The following is a 16,654-nucleotide window of genomic DNA, read 5'->3' as shown; positions in this document are numbered from 1 at the left end:
TTTAAAATAAAATGAAAATTGACTAATAACATCACATCAGAAACATAACTAGATATTAACTGATGATGATTTGTTGTTGTGTGTTGCAGGGCACAGCAGGCAACGACGGCCCTCCAGGCCCGCCTGGTGAGAGAGTAAGTCCATAACACACTGAGTCCGGGATGGCTGTAATACATATAGGGTTATATCTTTGATTGTGCTTTGATTGTCATCCACCTCCACTATGATGATGATGTTAGACTTAAACGTATCGTAAGCTGTAAACTAAGTTTTAACCGGAAATAGTGAAGAAATAATAGATTCAGAGTCATTGAAAATCTATGACTCTTTGCTAGTAAAGCTTTTGATGTAATGTGTGTTTATGTATTCTATTTTATCAACATAAAGTGATTCTTTATTCTATGAAGTCTTCCTTGCCCCAAAACAAGTTAATAGGTTTTCTGGTTAGGGCAACGTAGGCAACACACTATACACATACTGTCGTGGAGAACAGTTGCTGTCATTTGGGGTTTTGTTTAATGCTATGTTCCTGTTCCTACCTTCATCTAACAGACAGCAGCATTTGTGCTTTTTTTTCAATCCCTTTTGCTTGGCTCCGATTCTCAAGTTGTAATAAAGTACATTTCTCCTTTGCAGTGTTTTAAACTGATGATTTAACAAAAAAGAAAAGAAAATTGTCCAAATCTAGATTTATAGGAATTTTTATTGAGCAGTGGCAACATTAACAGTCTCTGCAGTTGCTTCACAATAAAAACCTTCCAGCAGTGCCACATTATTAAATACCTTTCATTAGATTTTGTTAGATTTCCAGTGGTGTTTTAGTGCAATTTGATTTTGCTGTGTAACAAAGAAAATGTGAAACATTGACTGGAATCTAGTAAAGTCCAAAGAAGGCATGAAACAAGAAAGGCTTTAACTGTTAAGCAGCTGCAGCAAGTGTTCAGTTCGCATTAACATGTGCCTAACACTACAGGGAGGAGAAATAGAATTTATTACAACTCTGACAAAGCATGATGAAGGCGAGTTCGTCAGAAAGCAGAGCCTCCCTTCTGTTAGATGAAAGCAAAAACAAGAATGTAGGAGTGTCACCAAACTCTGTAAAGGCACCTCTTGCTTTCCCCATGAGCTACACAGCCAGGTACAGCAACTTACATGCTCACATTCACTGTCACAGTCAGTGTTTCCAGTGTCAAAGGCCAGTGTAAACTGTGTCCACTAAGACCACTAGTTTTGCTAATAGTCAGCTGTGAAGCTGTGAAGCAGTACTCGGGTTAGTGCTCGTGTTGGTGCTCCTAAATCTAGACTATCATTGTAATTGTTTTAAACGTAACATCAAATGTGAGCAACTCATTCTCACTGTACACCCCTGTCCTAGAATCAGCCTCAAACAACTGCTTTTTCAGTTTGGGTGATTTGAGTGTCAGGGGTTAAGTTTAAATGAACAAGTCAAACAACTCAATGTTCTCTGTATGTTGAGTATTGATGTGGCTAAAATGCCTGCCCTCAGTCCTTCAGGACTTTCCATAGAGTGCAGTTTCTCAGAACACTCCATAGCATGTTGAAGCAGATGTTGATAGATAGATCTTGACTTTCGAAACACATGATTCTGTGAGCAATTCTGAGAGATTCAAAGTTGTGAAATTCCAGCTGGACAAACTGTAATGTCATGAACTCTGTCTGTATTGCTTAACAGCTTCTGCAGTCCATGTTTCTTTGAATAAAAAATATTTCAAAAACTTCTGAAAATTAGATATCTTAATCAGTCCCAAAACAGAGCAAGTGAGGTAAAGTAAACCCAAATCTGATGTATGGATATGATTTAAAGATAAACTTTAAAATCAGCTTTAAAGCATGTTTATATTAGAATGCAAAAGATTCAATCAATTTGCATTGGATATTTTAGATGTGAATTATATTTAATCTCCCTAAATCCCAAATTACCTCAACAATATACTGTAAAGTAGCTTTCCAAACAAATTCAAATTCAGCACACAACTTTTGAACATGTACTGTATGAACATCTGTCAGTCATGTTCTGTAAGTGGCATGCTGACAGGCTCTCACCATGTGTGTCTGATTTGTTTTCCCAATATTTGCTTAAGTGGGTCCGTCTGTTCTCTCTTCTTTTGTCTCATTTTTTTATTTTATTTCTACTTCTCTCATTAAATATACCAATCAAATATACAGTATATGCACTACAGTTGTAGGGGGTACATACGCTTCATACAATATAGAATTAAATATGAATTAAACATCCAATTGGCTGTCTCAAAACTCTTGTTTCACAGCCAGTTTTGTTAGCTGATCAACATACTTCACTTTGTACAGTGGGAAACAATATGATTGGTCATCTAATGGCTTCAGCTAAAGGCTTCAATGGAATACGACCAGTTATGAAAAAAACGTCCTTATTGACTGGCTCTTTTCCCCTGCGATATCACAGTTTGGCTTATTTTACCAAGCAGTTTATTCACTTACTCAGAATCTTTTATCTATAATATTTCACCCCAGAAATGTTCCCTTTCAAGAAATATCACCGCTCAAACCTTGGCTAAATCTTAGAATGTAATCTTAGTTGGACCACTAACAAGTCAGAGAACCACATAATTCCACACTCACTTTTCTCTGTGGCTGGATAATGGAGGGAGTGTGACCAAAAGCTTTTTTTAAGCAAGTGCTCGCTATAACGACCTGGTGAACAATGACTCACCTAACAGCCATCATTTTAGATCATTTTTCGATATTGAATAGCTTTAATTTGCTTTCTCAAGCTGCTCTGGAAATGGTTATATGTCCACATGATATCCTTCCAACTTTTTCTTGTTATTGTAATGTTTTGTTTTGTTTTTCTTTTTGCATAATGCAGTAAGCCATCTCATAACTTTATTCTTTGTGCATCTCTCATCAATCTGACTGTTTGTTTGTTTACTGCAGGGGCCTCAAGGACCTCAGGGACCAGTGGGTTTTCCTGGACCAAAGGGCCCCCCTGTAAGTATTTCACCTTCCTGGACACTATACGCACTTGACAGCTCAATGTGCTGTAAAACCTACAGTAAGGATATATGGTTTGCAGCTAGTTCCTGAGGTTCAGTGTCTCTTCCTTTCCTCTTCCTTCTGTCTCAATGGCAAATTAGCGTAGTTTGCAAACATTATTAGTCACAATGGATTCAATTTGAGGAGTTCATGAGGTGCAGTAATACATAGCAATATCCCTAATTCTGTGCAGGGATCATTAGTCTAACTGTTATCGAAGCAGAACCCATTTTATCTCTCCCCAGTCTAGGCAGGAGACAAGTGGTAATTTCCACCTATCGATTCAGGTTAGATTCATAGCTGGCTCTTAGCCCTCAGCCAGTGATGTTCTTTTCAACAAAAAAATAGAACCTGTTATTTTTTCATTAGTGTTCCAGTAGTCTAACTGACTAGTCTGAAAATGATGTCCGTACTGTATCTTGCATTTGCACAATACTGCAATAATAAACTCTCTGGAAAAATAAACTTTTATTCCAGCAGTAGGGCCAATTTGTAGTGCTATTATTCACGTCAGATATGAATGTGATGATGATGAATGTACTAGGTTACCTAGTGAGTGTGTATCTTGATTTCTACCTTACAGGGACCAGCTGGAAAGGATGGACTGCCCGGACACCCTGGTCAGCGTGGAGAGACGGTGAGTCCTAAAGATGCAATATCCTGTTTGAACTTTCAGTCACCGGTGTGGCTTTGTTTAGGCTCAGCCTCTAAACTCCTGCTGAGTGCAGAAACAGAAGACCTCACATCGAGCTGGAAACTCACTGGGGGCTACACACCTTCTGAAATGTGCTCAGTCCAATCTTGTATTTTATCCAGCAGGAATTAGTTTTGTTGTGTGTTTGTTGCCGGTAGTCTGTATACTCACTGCCATTCAGGTTAAAGGCAGAATAAGTAGTATTTAAACCTAACTTCGTTTTAGTGCTGTGCCAGCTCTGGAGATGCATCCAGACACAGCCACACACTTGTAGTGGGTTATAAGTGATGATTAAGAGGGATTATTTTTGCATGAGTCTATACATTGTTGTTTTTTAGGATAATCCTACTTATTCTACCTTTAAAGTTGCCAACGAGAGCTTTTTAGCTGTCATTCTTCAAATTGCCTCTTGATTGCAGGATAGATCTGATCTTCCCAATCAGTGAGCTGCACTTTAATTGAATCTCGCCACTCTTCCTCCTCCGCACCTTATCTCCATTGCTCTTGTATGCAGGGGATTACAATCAGTGATACAACATCTCAGTGGAATGCCAAAGGGGCAGACATGTCTCTTAAAGCAAAACTCTAAAGACAAAGCCCTTGTGAACATTGTCTGAGTCTTTCTGTTTGTCTCCATTCACACACACACACACACACACGCACGCACACACACACGTGCGCTCACACATACACGCAAACACATACACGTTGCATTCTGTCTGAGTAAATCCAGATGGCTCAGACTCCTGTCACATAGAGATGGACACCAGGGAGCTGGGGAACGATCCCTTTCTGATGCGGCTTCTATCTTGTTGTTACTTTGGCAAGTTTGCAAATATCCAGTGGAAGGATGCTGAACTTGTCCAGTTGCAACAAGGTGTCCTTGTGTAGCATTGCCTGCTCCAAAATAATTGAGCAATGATAACTGAGGTATAACTAAACCAGCAAACATGAAATTTGTTGCAGCAGCATGGAACGGTGGTTCGTGTACGTTTTTTTTTCAAAATGCAGTTATGAGCTTAATGAGAAATTGCTGTACTAAATCTGTACTGAAGATGCATCGATGCATAGATTCTGTATCCCATGGGACATAAGATTTATCTGACAATAAAAAAACAAAACAAAGCAAAATTTGACTTGATCACATCTAGTTGTAATCCCCTGCTCTCAACTTCGATTGCTCCGTACTTGGTATGCATCAGTGCACCTTGGTTTGACGAGGCTCTGAGGGCAATATATTTTACTAAAAGCTTGACAGATCATCACCTCTATCATTAATGCTTCCCTTTCCGCCTGCCTCTTTCCTATAGATAACGTAATAGACCACACACGAGTTCTTCCCTGCCTTTGCTGCTACTCAAATGACAACGATAGAGTCTTAATTAAGGTGTTTATGGCTGTAGATTTATGCGCTGATGAACAGGCTCCACAAGCATCCAATGTAAGAATAGATGACAGCAATAAAGATGCTCATAGGTACCCAGCCCCGGCAACACAAGTTGCATTTGAGGAAGTGCAAATAAAAATTTGAGTCTGTGTCACTGAGTCAGGGCTGATGCTGTAACAGCATGGCCTGAGGGTTTCCACTGAATAAATACATCACCATGAATCACAACACATAGTGATCAATAAGCCCGGAGTCATAAGTCAGCCAGAATCAACTTGGATTTAAAAACTTTGGTTGTAATAAGTTATAAATGAAATTAGTTATAAATGCAATACCTCAGTGAAAATTGCTTATGCATGGAGTTTGATGACTGAGGGATTCAGAGATCAAATGGAAATCAGTGGAAAAGTCAGTGTACACCCAACACTCTGCCCTTGGAGTTTGAAATGTTTGCTTTATGATAATCGCCCAGTGCCATAAATAGAGTTTTACTCTCTACACACCAACATTTAGCAACTCAGATAAAGGTGGCAGATATGTCTCCATTAGATTAGATAGACATCACATTGGGTTAGTATTTGGGGAATATAGAGTACTTGGAAGAAGACTCAAAACAATACAAATTGGATTGTTCCTCTCCTGGAAGACAGAAGTTTATCTGATTTGTGCTGCAGTGTTGGAGTCAATGCTTGAGATGTTTACCTTCTATATTTTTTGCCTTGTCCTGTTCTGCTGTTTGAATCTGCTTAAGCATACCCATAGGAAATACTGAAATACAAATCAACCACACACTGTGAATGTAAACTTAAGCAACAAGTTTACTACAACTCTTGGTCTCTTTTCATCCAGAGAAGATTGTGTGCTAACATTCAAAGGATAATTAATAATAAATGTTATTATTATTATTATTATATTCAAATTGCTCTTTAGTCCAGGAAACAAAATGCATGGTGTAGTTGTTTGGTTTTTGTGCAGGCAAAAGCAAAATTGAGCAATGGCTAATTTAAATAGGTTCACTGGGAAAAGTTGAATTTGCAAAATGTCCTTGTTTTAGATTTGCAAATTTAAAGCTGCAGGCAACTGTTGACAACTACGGAGCAGGAAAACACAAAAACATACTGGCGGAATAATAATACCATTAGCTTATGAAGTTGTGGCTAATGTGATAGCTAGCAGATGCCTAATTACACTTTCAGCAGACTTAGAGTGACATTATCATCCCATTGGAGTCACATGTCTCGCTACCAGACTAAAGTAAGGCCAATATTCCCTCGTCTTTTAGCTCTGGTTTGGCTCATTAACTCTCTGAGACACTTAAAGAGGTCTTGTGCTGTTAGATGCTTTACTTTCCTAACCAGCCACTTGTTTGTTTTGGCTCTTTATTTGTTGATGCTGGGCAGGTAGTGTACACTGGGCTTGCCAGACCTTGTTTGATGGAAACAACTGCCTACACTTTTATATGAATTGTTTGAAACTCATCCACACATGACTTATTTGCAAGCCAGAAAATAAATTAACCAATGACCAGTTTAATCCAAAATCAGCTTATGGCTGCATAGTTTGGGTCAGAATTCTCAGTGGTTTGACACTATGAGTGGCCCTTTCACATAATAATATTAATGTCAAAAATGCTTGCTTAATGGAGAATCAAAGCAAGTATTTTTAAGCATTTCAATATAACATTTAATATTCATGAAAAAATAGACAACAGTCAAAGTTATAGTTCTGAAAAAACAACATCCTTAGTTATTATTTATTAAGAGTTTAATACTCAGGAACAGCTAATTAGCTTCATCAGGATGTGGTTTGTTCAGCATTATAATCATAAGTAAACAACCCCCAAACTGTCATCATATTTAGAATCAAATATTGCTAAACGCTGATTGGTGTGTGAACATTTGTGACGTCACGTTATCCAACATAATTCATTTAGCTTTAGTGGTGGTTAAGCTAGTTTGCATTTCTCATTCTTAAAGAGTTATCTGCTTCTTTTCATTGTCAATGACATGTAAAGTGTCCATCTTCTTCTTTGCATCCCTCTGTTTGCTTTGTAAATCTGAATTGCAGCAGCCGATCTCTGAGGTCATGTGATACTTCATTTTTGTACTTATTTACGAAAGACCGAAGAGATAGATACCGCATAGATAGTTATAGCATTTCTAGGCATGGTATTTGTATTAAAAAATAAAATGAAAGGTTCACTATAATGGTAAGGTATTGTCTCTGGTCAGGTACATGTACTTCATGAATGCACCTGATAGCCTGGTTTGCCAGCCAGATACCTTTGTTGCACTCCATCTCTGTCTCTCTGTTTCCTGTTTGTGTCTTCTTTTGACTGTCAGTAAAAGCTAAAAGCCATAAAATCATGTAATCTTAGCATCTACTTAATGAAGAGATCAATGTATACAATATATGAAAAGACTGTGCATTTGCCTACAGTTATTTACTAGCCAGCATTGTGATTAGAGTGTAAGAGATTCTGTCCTTGATTGTGAATATAACCTGAAAGCCCCTTGTTCCTACATCAAAGAAATACCAAGCCAAAACCTAAATCCCTGCTTATCAGCTGAGCAATTCACGAAGAATCACTATGGTTTCTGTACTTGGGTTTTAATAGATAAGCTGTATGTTTCCATATAAACCATATAAAAAAGGCTTTACAATCTTTTTTCAGGGTTTCCAAGGAAAAACTGGTCCACCAGGCCCAGGAGGTGTTGTTGGGCCCCAGGTAAAGAATAAACTTATTATTAAAGAATACATTTTTGAATGTGACTTCTTGAGGGGATTGTGATTCCCCTCAACAAATGCTTATTATTTGGAAAAAGGCAATGCAGCAGTAGTAAGCTAGCTATCTGACAGATATTTTTTGATCAACAAAAAATTGCAACTAATCAGGGCAACGCTAAGATTATATATGTATGTAGAGCAATGTGTCAGTGGTATTGAGGACCACCACCCTCAATGATGAGTATCTTATCAGAAAAAGAATTACTGTAGGTAACTAAAAGACAATAGTGCAGGTGTATATGTTTGAGCCCTTAAAGTATGGTGAATAGATAATTCATTTATTTAGATTTTGAACACCTACTGACTCATGGGCTCTGAAGTATTGGTGTAAATTATCAATGGAATAGGAATTATCATATGATTTGTATAATTATATTAACCATATTGTATCATTGCTTTGTTGAACTGCAAATAATATCCAACTGTGTGATGACATCTTAGGGACCAACTGGAGAGACCGGTCCTGTTGGTGAGAGAGGCCATCCTGGACCCCCTGGCCCACCCGGAGAGCAGGGTCTTCCAGGTGCTGCTGGCAAGGAGGGAGCAAAGGTATGTGTCCAGTATAACTGTACAGAAAGTAGTTAGCTGTGCCAAAAGTATTCCTAATAATTATTCTTCTCAAATAAATGCTCATTTGTTTTTCTATAGTAGCACAACATGCTAGAAATTGCCCCATTGCTCCTCTTCTCTCCTATGGTGGGTAACAGATATACTTAGTAATTTGTTCAAAAGTGTGGGCTCGGCTTTTCTCATGGGCTGTATCAGATTTGTGTAAGTTACACTGAAGAGAGGAAGGCATGGAGGTTGATAGAGAGATCAACAGTATAGAGGTGGGCTTCAAATTGAACTTATGCGGTTGCAATTATCGTACATGATTTGATTTCGCAGATTGAGCCAGCTGCATTCACAAGCAGTTTTATTTCTGGAGGGCATGCAAAGCTCAGTAGACTACTGGACTGCTTAAATAAAACTGTGAGAAAGCAGAAATAAATCTATAGCAATAAATTCACCCAGAAACACACTCCAGCAAACACCAATGTCTCACCATTACTCTCTGTTCTATACAAGACTCTGGCAAGTGACTGCTCAAGATACAGTGGCTGAGATTTGGGGAGCGCCTGGCTAAATTCCCTCCAGGGCCCTCCCTGGCCAGCAATTGAGTGCCCATTAGGAGCAGACACTAGCCATTTTGTAGAAGTATAGGCTGCTCCAAACCAACCCCTAGACTCCCAGGACCACTCAGCATCCCCTGCTCCCCATCCTCTCCCTCAAACTCGCATGTCTTCTGATTTCATTTTCTCGCTGTCTTCCTCAAGCAGACAGTTTAATCAAGTCCATCAACTACCTCCAAACCGTCCGCCACTCACAGCCCCACTTTCCTCCCCCTCTTCACGGAGGCCTGTGCATCAGTATGCCAGGGACACTTTATGGAGGTCTTGGCAGCAGAACCCAAATCCTCTTATACCTCTCAAGCCCACTCTTCTTTGCCTCCCTGTTTGCAAATAAAGTCTGCCTTCCAATACAAAAGAAACGAGAACAAAGCCAGAACTAACTTTTTCTGAAGTCAAATGTCCTTGTCTTAGAGATGTGGTGTACAAAATTGACCAGGAAGTAAATGAGGTTGCTCTGCAATTATTGGCACTATTCCTTTCTTTTAGATAGAATACAAGGGAACTTTTAGAGTTAGTTCAGTGTCTGAGGTAAGGTTTAGGGAAGGGGGAGAGCAAGAAAACAGTTGCAGAAGCTGAACACATTTTTCCTTTTTTCCTTTTCCTTTTAAATATTTATTGTCTTTCCTAATAGCAAGCGCTCTGTTTGCTCATTTCAGTCAAAAAAGATCTCTGTCCACATGTTTTTGGTGTTATGTGGAGTCACCCCAGATTTTTTTGAACCTTTGAGCTTTTAGCCTTTAAGCAGTATATTGTATTTTCTTTTTGTTTGTTTTTTATTTTTGTTGGTGAAATAAAGTTTGACAAAAAAAAGTGACATACAGATATATTAGACAATAACATAAAGCAGTTACAATGATGAACGTGATATGATAAAAGGAGTAGAGATTAGGTTAGATTAAGTTGGGTATGGGTGATATGCGTGTGTATGTGTGTGTGTGTGTGTGTGTGTGTGTGCATGTTTGGATGCTTGGATGAGAGGCAGTGTATCTGTGTTTAATGATCCTGGACAGGTTAGTGTATAGAGTAAGCCATGTGTGGTGGAGAAAAAGAAGAAGTACATAGTGTTAAAGTTATAGTGATAATAAATATATAGTGTGACGACAATATCATTATTCTAATAATAATTATAAGGAGGGCGCTGGCCCATTGCAGGTCTTGTGCCTTGTCCTGCCTTGGACCACTCCTAGACCGTCTGGGAGGGAGTCTGTCCGCTGAGGAGTGGCTTTCTTTGTTTTCTGAATTTGTTTGACTTGTTGTTGTTTTTGTTTTTCTGCAGCCAACCCAGTCCGGCCCCACAATTCTATAAATCAATAAGTAAATCAGTAAAATAAAAATAAATAAATAACACAAAAAAATGTTAAAAAAATTTAAAAGGGCAGAAGCAAGAAGAGAACAACAACACTTTAATGTAAGGAATGAATAATAAAACAAAGTAAAAGAAAAACAACAACAAAAAAAGTGTGCCATGGGTATGTGTATGTTTTTTTCTTCGTCCCATTTTTTTTTTCTTTTTTCCCCTATCCACTCTTTTTTCTAAACTAAAATAAAGACAAAGTAAAAAAAAACAAAATATTGAAATAAATGAATAAATAAAATAAAAATAATAATACAATTATTATTCTTATTATGATGATAATAATAGTAATAACAGCAATAATAATAGTAATACTAACAATGATAATAATAATAATAGTAACAACAAATATAATTAGTAATAATAATATCACTGGTGATAAAAAATAAATCAATAAAATAAAAGGTCTGATTTAAACAAAGTTATAGGAATCAGTGCATTGTGGATTACAAATCAGGCAATAGCAGTACATTTTTTGTTGAAAAGGTTACACATAACAAAACAGTCTGTCTCCAAATGACATTGAGTTTAGAAGACTGAAATCTTTGTTTTTCAAATTTGTGGCTGATTATGTGAAAGCTTATCTATTGACTGTGTGGTGACAGTGCTAATGAATCCACAGAAAACATACATGCTTAAAACTAATTGCAGTAATGGTCCATTAAGATGGATGTCAGCTACAAAACAAGTACAATTCTGTTCCTGGTGGGATGTACAAAGCCACTAATATATACTTGCTTGTCATATGTTTTTCAATCTGTATTTGTTTGTTTATTTGAATTTTAGAGCTGTCCCTTGCTCAGCTGCAAGCTGCGTAGTGTAGTGCTTTATTTTATTACATAAATGCTGAAACATACTTGCATGTACACATTTCACCAGAGGGCTCAGAGGAGGAGGATTTCAAGCATCTTTAAGTAGGATGGCTATTTCTTAAGTTCTGATTTACATGGTTCTGTCTGAGTGCAGTGCAGTTCTCAAAGATTTAGCTGTCATGTGCTTTGCATCTCCTAACCGATACCGACACCATGCCAACACCAATTCAACACTTCACAAGCAATAAAGTTACATTAGAAGTTATACAGAAGAAGATAACTCAATTTTAAATAAAAATAAGGAAAGTCATCTAAAATAGTAAAGTTCCAAGCTTTCAATTTATTGTTGCAAAGATTGAATATGTGTGAATCTTTTTTTCACTCTAAGGCCTCACTGCTGCTGCAGCAAAGACCGAAGACTAAAGGCCCTTTCAGACTGACGCAGTATAAGGAGAAAGGCTAAACTGAAGCATACATTTATTTTGTACTTTTCTATGTCAAGTCCTTCTGTGTCATTTTAACAGTGACATATATGGAACAACAATTGCAGTCTTGAATCTTTGTAAATGGTGACCAGTGATTCGTCTGTGACAGCAGTCTCAAATGAAAGGGTCAAAGGTTGAACTTGTTCAGTAAAGCTCATCATACACCAGTTTCCTGTATAAAAAGGTATAAAGCTTATTGTCATGTGGAAACCTGCCTGAGGAACTAGGCTAGCACTTGGATTTTAATATAAGAATTTTACTTTGGTATTCTGGCATTGTCTACAATTTTCATTCATTGTCTGACAAGGCTCCGTTGGCAATTTGCTTGGATGGGCATCATTTCAGGTAGGCAGCAGAAGAGATGACAGCTCTCTCCTTCACCCAGACACCCTTCTTACACCTGAGTAGATGAATGCACCACTTGTTGGGCTGTTATTAATCTTTGCTTCTAATTTTCAACCTGGAAAAACACAATAGCTGTTCTAGAAACACTGTCAGATTTCTCGTACAGTAAAACCAAAATCCCAATAAATTTGAGGTGAGCAATAGGCCATGCAGCATCATGCTTCATTTCCTACAACATTCTAACACCTAGTTTAAATAGTTGTTCATCAGGTTTGGGAATTTGAGAGACAAGTCTCTTGTCATCTGTCATCACTTCCTTTAGTTTGGTCCAAAACATATCTGGTCAGGTTTAATCAGTTCTTGAAAGATGTTTTCCAGACTGTAGTGAATGCTGTGCTCGTGAGATGTAGTCTGGCTTTGTGAGGATGGTATTTCGGTCCTGCAGCAGAAAAGAAATGTTCCCTGTTGCTCTGCAATAAACCTTTTCCCGCGCACTTTCATTAGAATCAGAGCATGGTCAGATTTAAATGATTTGAATAAAGGTTTTTTATAATTATTACAATGTTGTATCGATGCAACATATTATGAACCACACTAATTCTAACACAAACATGTGGGATTGTGTGTATTAGGGAGACCCTGGGCCACAGGGATCCTCTGGCAAAGACGGTCCCCCTGGCCTTCGAGGCTTTCCCGGAGAAAGAGGTCTACCTGGCGCCACGGTAAGAGCTCCACTCCACCTGCATCTATTCCTCATAGCTTCCCTTTGCATGTGTTTGCTACTAGAAAGTGACAGAACATCGCTACATAACAAATGAACCAGTGTCTATCTAGAGCTATTCACTTCATTAGAGACACCAGCCCTGGAATTCACTCCTAGCAATCAATCCAGTGCAGAGGAAATCCAAAGCGACATCTTACAAATGAACAGGCGTGCCTCTGCATCGCTCCACTGCCACTGACACTACTGTTTTAACTGCCACAATGCATTGTGGGCCTCTAGTATAGAAATAGGGTATTGTTGGTTCTACATTCATAAGATCTTTCCCTGGTTTAACTCAAGGACTTGAATTGTTGTTCATATTTCAGTGCCGTAATTTTTTGGGGGGGCAGCAAAGTTGTTTGTTTGTCTCTGTATGCATTATTTACTCAATAAATTATTAAGTGGGAAATGTTGGCAATTAGACTGTGGTGGCTGGGAATGGATATACTGTGAGGAGTGTTTTGCCGCCTGCATCCTCAAGGTCAGTCAGACTCTGCAGGCCAGCAGCACCGCTGATTGTTTTCTGCCATTGTAATTTACTCCAGCACAGAGCCAGAGCCAGCCGAGACTCATTACACATACTGCCATGCTCTTTTGTAGCCCACTAGGGAGCTGCACACACACACACACACATTTTATACTCACCCCTACGTGTGCAAAATGAAACTCACAAACTTGCACGTTCAGAACAAAAATTGTATACACCCACATGCACACACACAGTCATGTGTACTTACGACTTGTGTATCCATATATTTGCAAAAAAAATCCCACCACTCCACAAGAGCACTGAGATACCTATTATGGATGTTGGATGTTGGATTCATGCTGGTGGCCTACCAGGATGAAAATGTCAATAGCAATGATATTTTTTGGAGCAGTTCTCTGAGGTTGAATGCACTCAAAGCACATTTCTAGTGGCGTCTGGCTGAAGTGACAAACCAGTAAACAAAGGCACACAGTCCTGGCTGGATTGGCATCTGATGATGGAGGTGTTGAAATTCAGGGCTGTAGCGCGAATGCATAGGCTGATTTAAAATTACACAGGGTTGTGTCAAGGAAGTCTTCATGTGTTTTGTCCTTCTTTTCCTCAGGGCCCAGCAGGTCTGAAGGGAGGAGAGGGGCCCCAAGGTCCACCTGGTCCTGTTGTAAGTATACAGTTACCTGACATCAAAGTACCTTTGGGAAGTTCACAAAGATGGTATCTTTCCTCTCAATATTGGATTTTTCTTATGCCGTTTTATATTTGATTTGTGTCATTAATTAATGAGGAGGCTTGTACAGTATATTTCATGTTGTAGTGAGGCCTGCATATGCCAAGCACCAGAGGGCAGTTTACATCATTTGGACAGGAAAAGCTTAAAAAATGGCTTCAATTCGCCTTGGCTAACTGCTAGACCTATCTCTATACTTGCTTTCCTTTTGACAACACCACCAGGGAGGCGGGGTGTTTTAGGCAAAGCTCTCAAACTTAGAGAAAGTTAACATTTCGTTATTTGTTAACTTTTATTGCCCCAGGTAAGGTGTGATGAGTCGAATGCTCTTTTTCAGCTTGGCAGTGCTGCACATTCATAAATTTATATATGCTCACACATTCTAGTGATGTCCAGTGTGTAAATCCACTGTAGCAGCTACATTAAGTGCCTTGCTCAAGGGCAACTGTAGCTACAGAGAAAGGAGAGCCTAGGTTTTCTCAACAGCAGGAATTAGAAGTGCTAAAGGTAAGTAAGAACTCATAAACTGCAGTCACAGTGACATTAAAGGCAGACATGAGAGAAAATCAAACAGTAAATTAATGCAATTGCACAGAGTGAACGAAGTACATGTGTAATACGTATAAACTCATTAAGCCATCATGGTCACGACATCAGTGTTTTATTTATACATTTTCCAATGAAAGCATCACCAAATTTCATCTCGTCCCACTGCACACAGCGATTTGTCACAGGAGCAATCATGCGCTAGAGTAGCTGGGTATCAAGACTGTTTGCTCCATTGCCTCCTGGCACACAGAGACAGACCCAAACAAACACACAACAAAACCACATAGCCAGGAGAGCACCCATATGGTGAGTCACAGTATCTAGTCATCCCGGGCGTTGCTCCTGCACATCTCTCATCTGTCCCAAAGGTTGCATCCCTGCCCAGCCCAGCCCTGGGAAATGAATACATTCATAGCTTCCTACTCAAGGCCACTTTTACTTCACACTTTAGAGTAGAAAACATGTTCCACCAGTATTGCGTTTTGAGGGTTGTTGTCATGTTGAACATTACCTTCTTTTGTGTTTACCTCCAGAATTTGTATTCTTAACAGGACAGAAAAGCCTGCATCATTTATCATGGGACACTAAACCTCAGGGATAGCAGTGTGATTCACCCTGCTCTAAATAGACAGACAATACATCACGGCCTTTTAGAATGTTTGCTAAGAAAATATTAATATGACATGATATATAGATGATAAATTTTATATAGATGTGCTCACAGAACAATCTCCATCACATACAAGAGGTGAGAAAAACACGACTAATACACAGCAGCAGCCTCTTTCATTCAGAAATGCATTTTGAGCAGCAGGAGCAAGATGCTCAGAGCTTAGAGAGCCACCAAGATGTCAGCCCCCCCCGACAGCAGATAATGCTGGCTGCTTTCAAGGCAAGCTTTCACAAAAGGGTTTATGTATGTGTGTTGATCTATTAGCAGTGGAACTCAATTGGGTCTTGCTTTGTAGATGTCTTAATGGCAATGGTTACTGTTACTACAGCATACTCAGGTTATATTTATGGGCAGGCTGACAAAACTATATGAAATATGTGTCTTTTCATAAACAAAACATGGATTCTGCCTTTAATTCCTCACTCATCTCTCCGTCTTTCTCAAACTCACACAGGGTTCTCCTGGTGAGAGAGGTCCTGCTGGTGCAGCTGGTCCAATTGGCCTGTCTGGTAGACCTGGCCCTCAGGGTCCCCCAGGTCCTGCTGGAGAGAAGGGAGCGCCTGTAAGTACCTAAATAGTTTTTCTTTGTTTTCCTTCCTTCGACCTTCAGTTCTACCATTTTTAGTTTTCAAAATATAATTAAAACAAATGTCTTTGTACTTTTAGGGTGAGAAAGGGCCTCAAGGTCCTGCTGGTCGTGATGGTGTCCAGGGTCCTGTTGGTCTGCCCGGGCCTGCTGGACCTCAAGGTCCACCCGGAGAGGATGGTGACAAGGTCAGTCAACTACACTCACCACCACCCATCCCATCCTGTTGGCCCAGTTACAACTCCTCTACAGTCCCAAACTGGGATAGGTTTTGGGACTGAACCAGATTGCCAATCAATCTTCATCTCCATGTTCACACTCAGGCCATCTGCATGGAAAATATGTCTCTCTCTTTTCCTCACTGTTGCCTATCCATCTTCATAACCAAATGCGCCAGCAAACGCAATTAGAGGAGATGTAAAAGTGAAATACTGTTGTTCGTTTCATCTCCTGCAATCATTATGCCCCTTAAGGTTATTTTCAGGCATTCTATTGAGCTGCCAAACATATGTCACTGCAGAGGTTTGCTATGCAATGAACTAGACAGTAAAGAACGAACATCTCCATATGTGTGCATCCATACAGTGTTATGTCAAGATTATTGTTGCAGATAATGGTTGTTTGTGTTAAGCTGAGAGTTTTCAATGATTTTTCATTCGCTGTTGACATTTAACTGTTTGTGTGTGTGTGTGTGTGTGTGTTCCTCTTTCCCAGGGAGAGGTTGGAGAGCCCGGTCAGAAAGGAAGCAAAGCCGACAAGGGAGAACAGGTGCGTTATGGCAAGCAAAGTTCATTCCTTAC

At 39.3% G+C, this 16,654-nt stretch overlaps 1 protein-coding gene across 5 annotated transcripts in view; it reads left to right on the top strand.

Moving 5' to 3' along the window:
* Positions 1 to 16,654, top strand: part of col11a1a (collagen, type XI, alpha 1a) — an 86,808-nt gene that overhangs the window by 48,802 nt on the left and 21,352 nt on the right. For all 5 annotated transcript variants that reach the window (XM_044176887.1, XM_044176891.1, XM_044176889.1 and 2 more), the window contains 10 exons: positions 90 to 134; positions 2,935 to 2,988; positions 3,617 to 3,670; positions 7,789 to 7,842; positions 8,343 to 8,450; positions 12,702 to 12,791; positions 13,927 to 13,980; positions 15,723 to 15,830; positions 15,935 to 16,042; positions 16,569 to 16,622. In XM_044176887.1, the coding sequence (XP_044032822.1) occupies positions 90 to 134; positions 2,935 to 2,988; positions 3,617 to 3,670; positions 7,789 to 7,842; positions 8,343 to 8,450; positions 12,702 to 12,791; positions 13,927 to 13,980; positions 15,723 to 15,830; positions 15,935 to 16,042; positions 16,569 to 16,622 (729 nt within the window). The remainder of the gene's footprint in view (positions 1 to 89; positions 135 to 2,934; positions 2,989 to 3,616; positions 3,671 to 7,788; positions 7,843 to 8,342; positions 8,451 to 12,701; positions 12,792 to 13,926; positions 13,981 to 15,722; positions 15,831 to 15,934; positions 16,043 to 16,568; positions 16,623 to 16,654) is intronic.

This window comes from Siniperca chuatsi, linkage group LG19 (assembly GCF_020085105.1).
Source record: "Siniperca chuatsi isolate FFG_IHB_CAS linkage group LG19, ASM2008510v1, whole genome shotgun sequence".
NCBI lineage: Eukaryota > Metazoa > Chordata > Actinopteri > Centrarchiformes > Sinipercidae > Siniperca > Siniperca chuatsi.
Note: the sequence above shows the minus strand (reverse complement) of the source record. Positions and strands in the feature narration are given on the sequence as shown.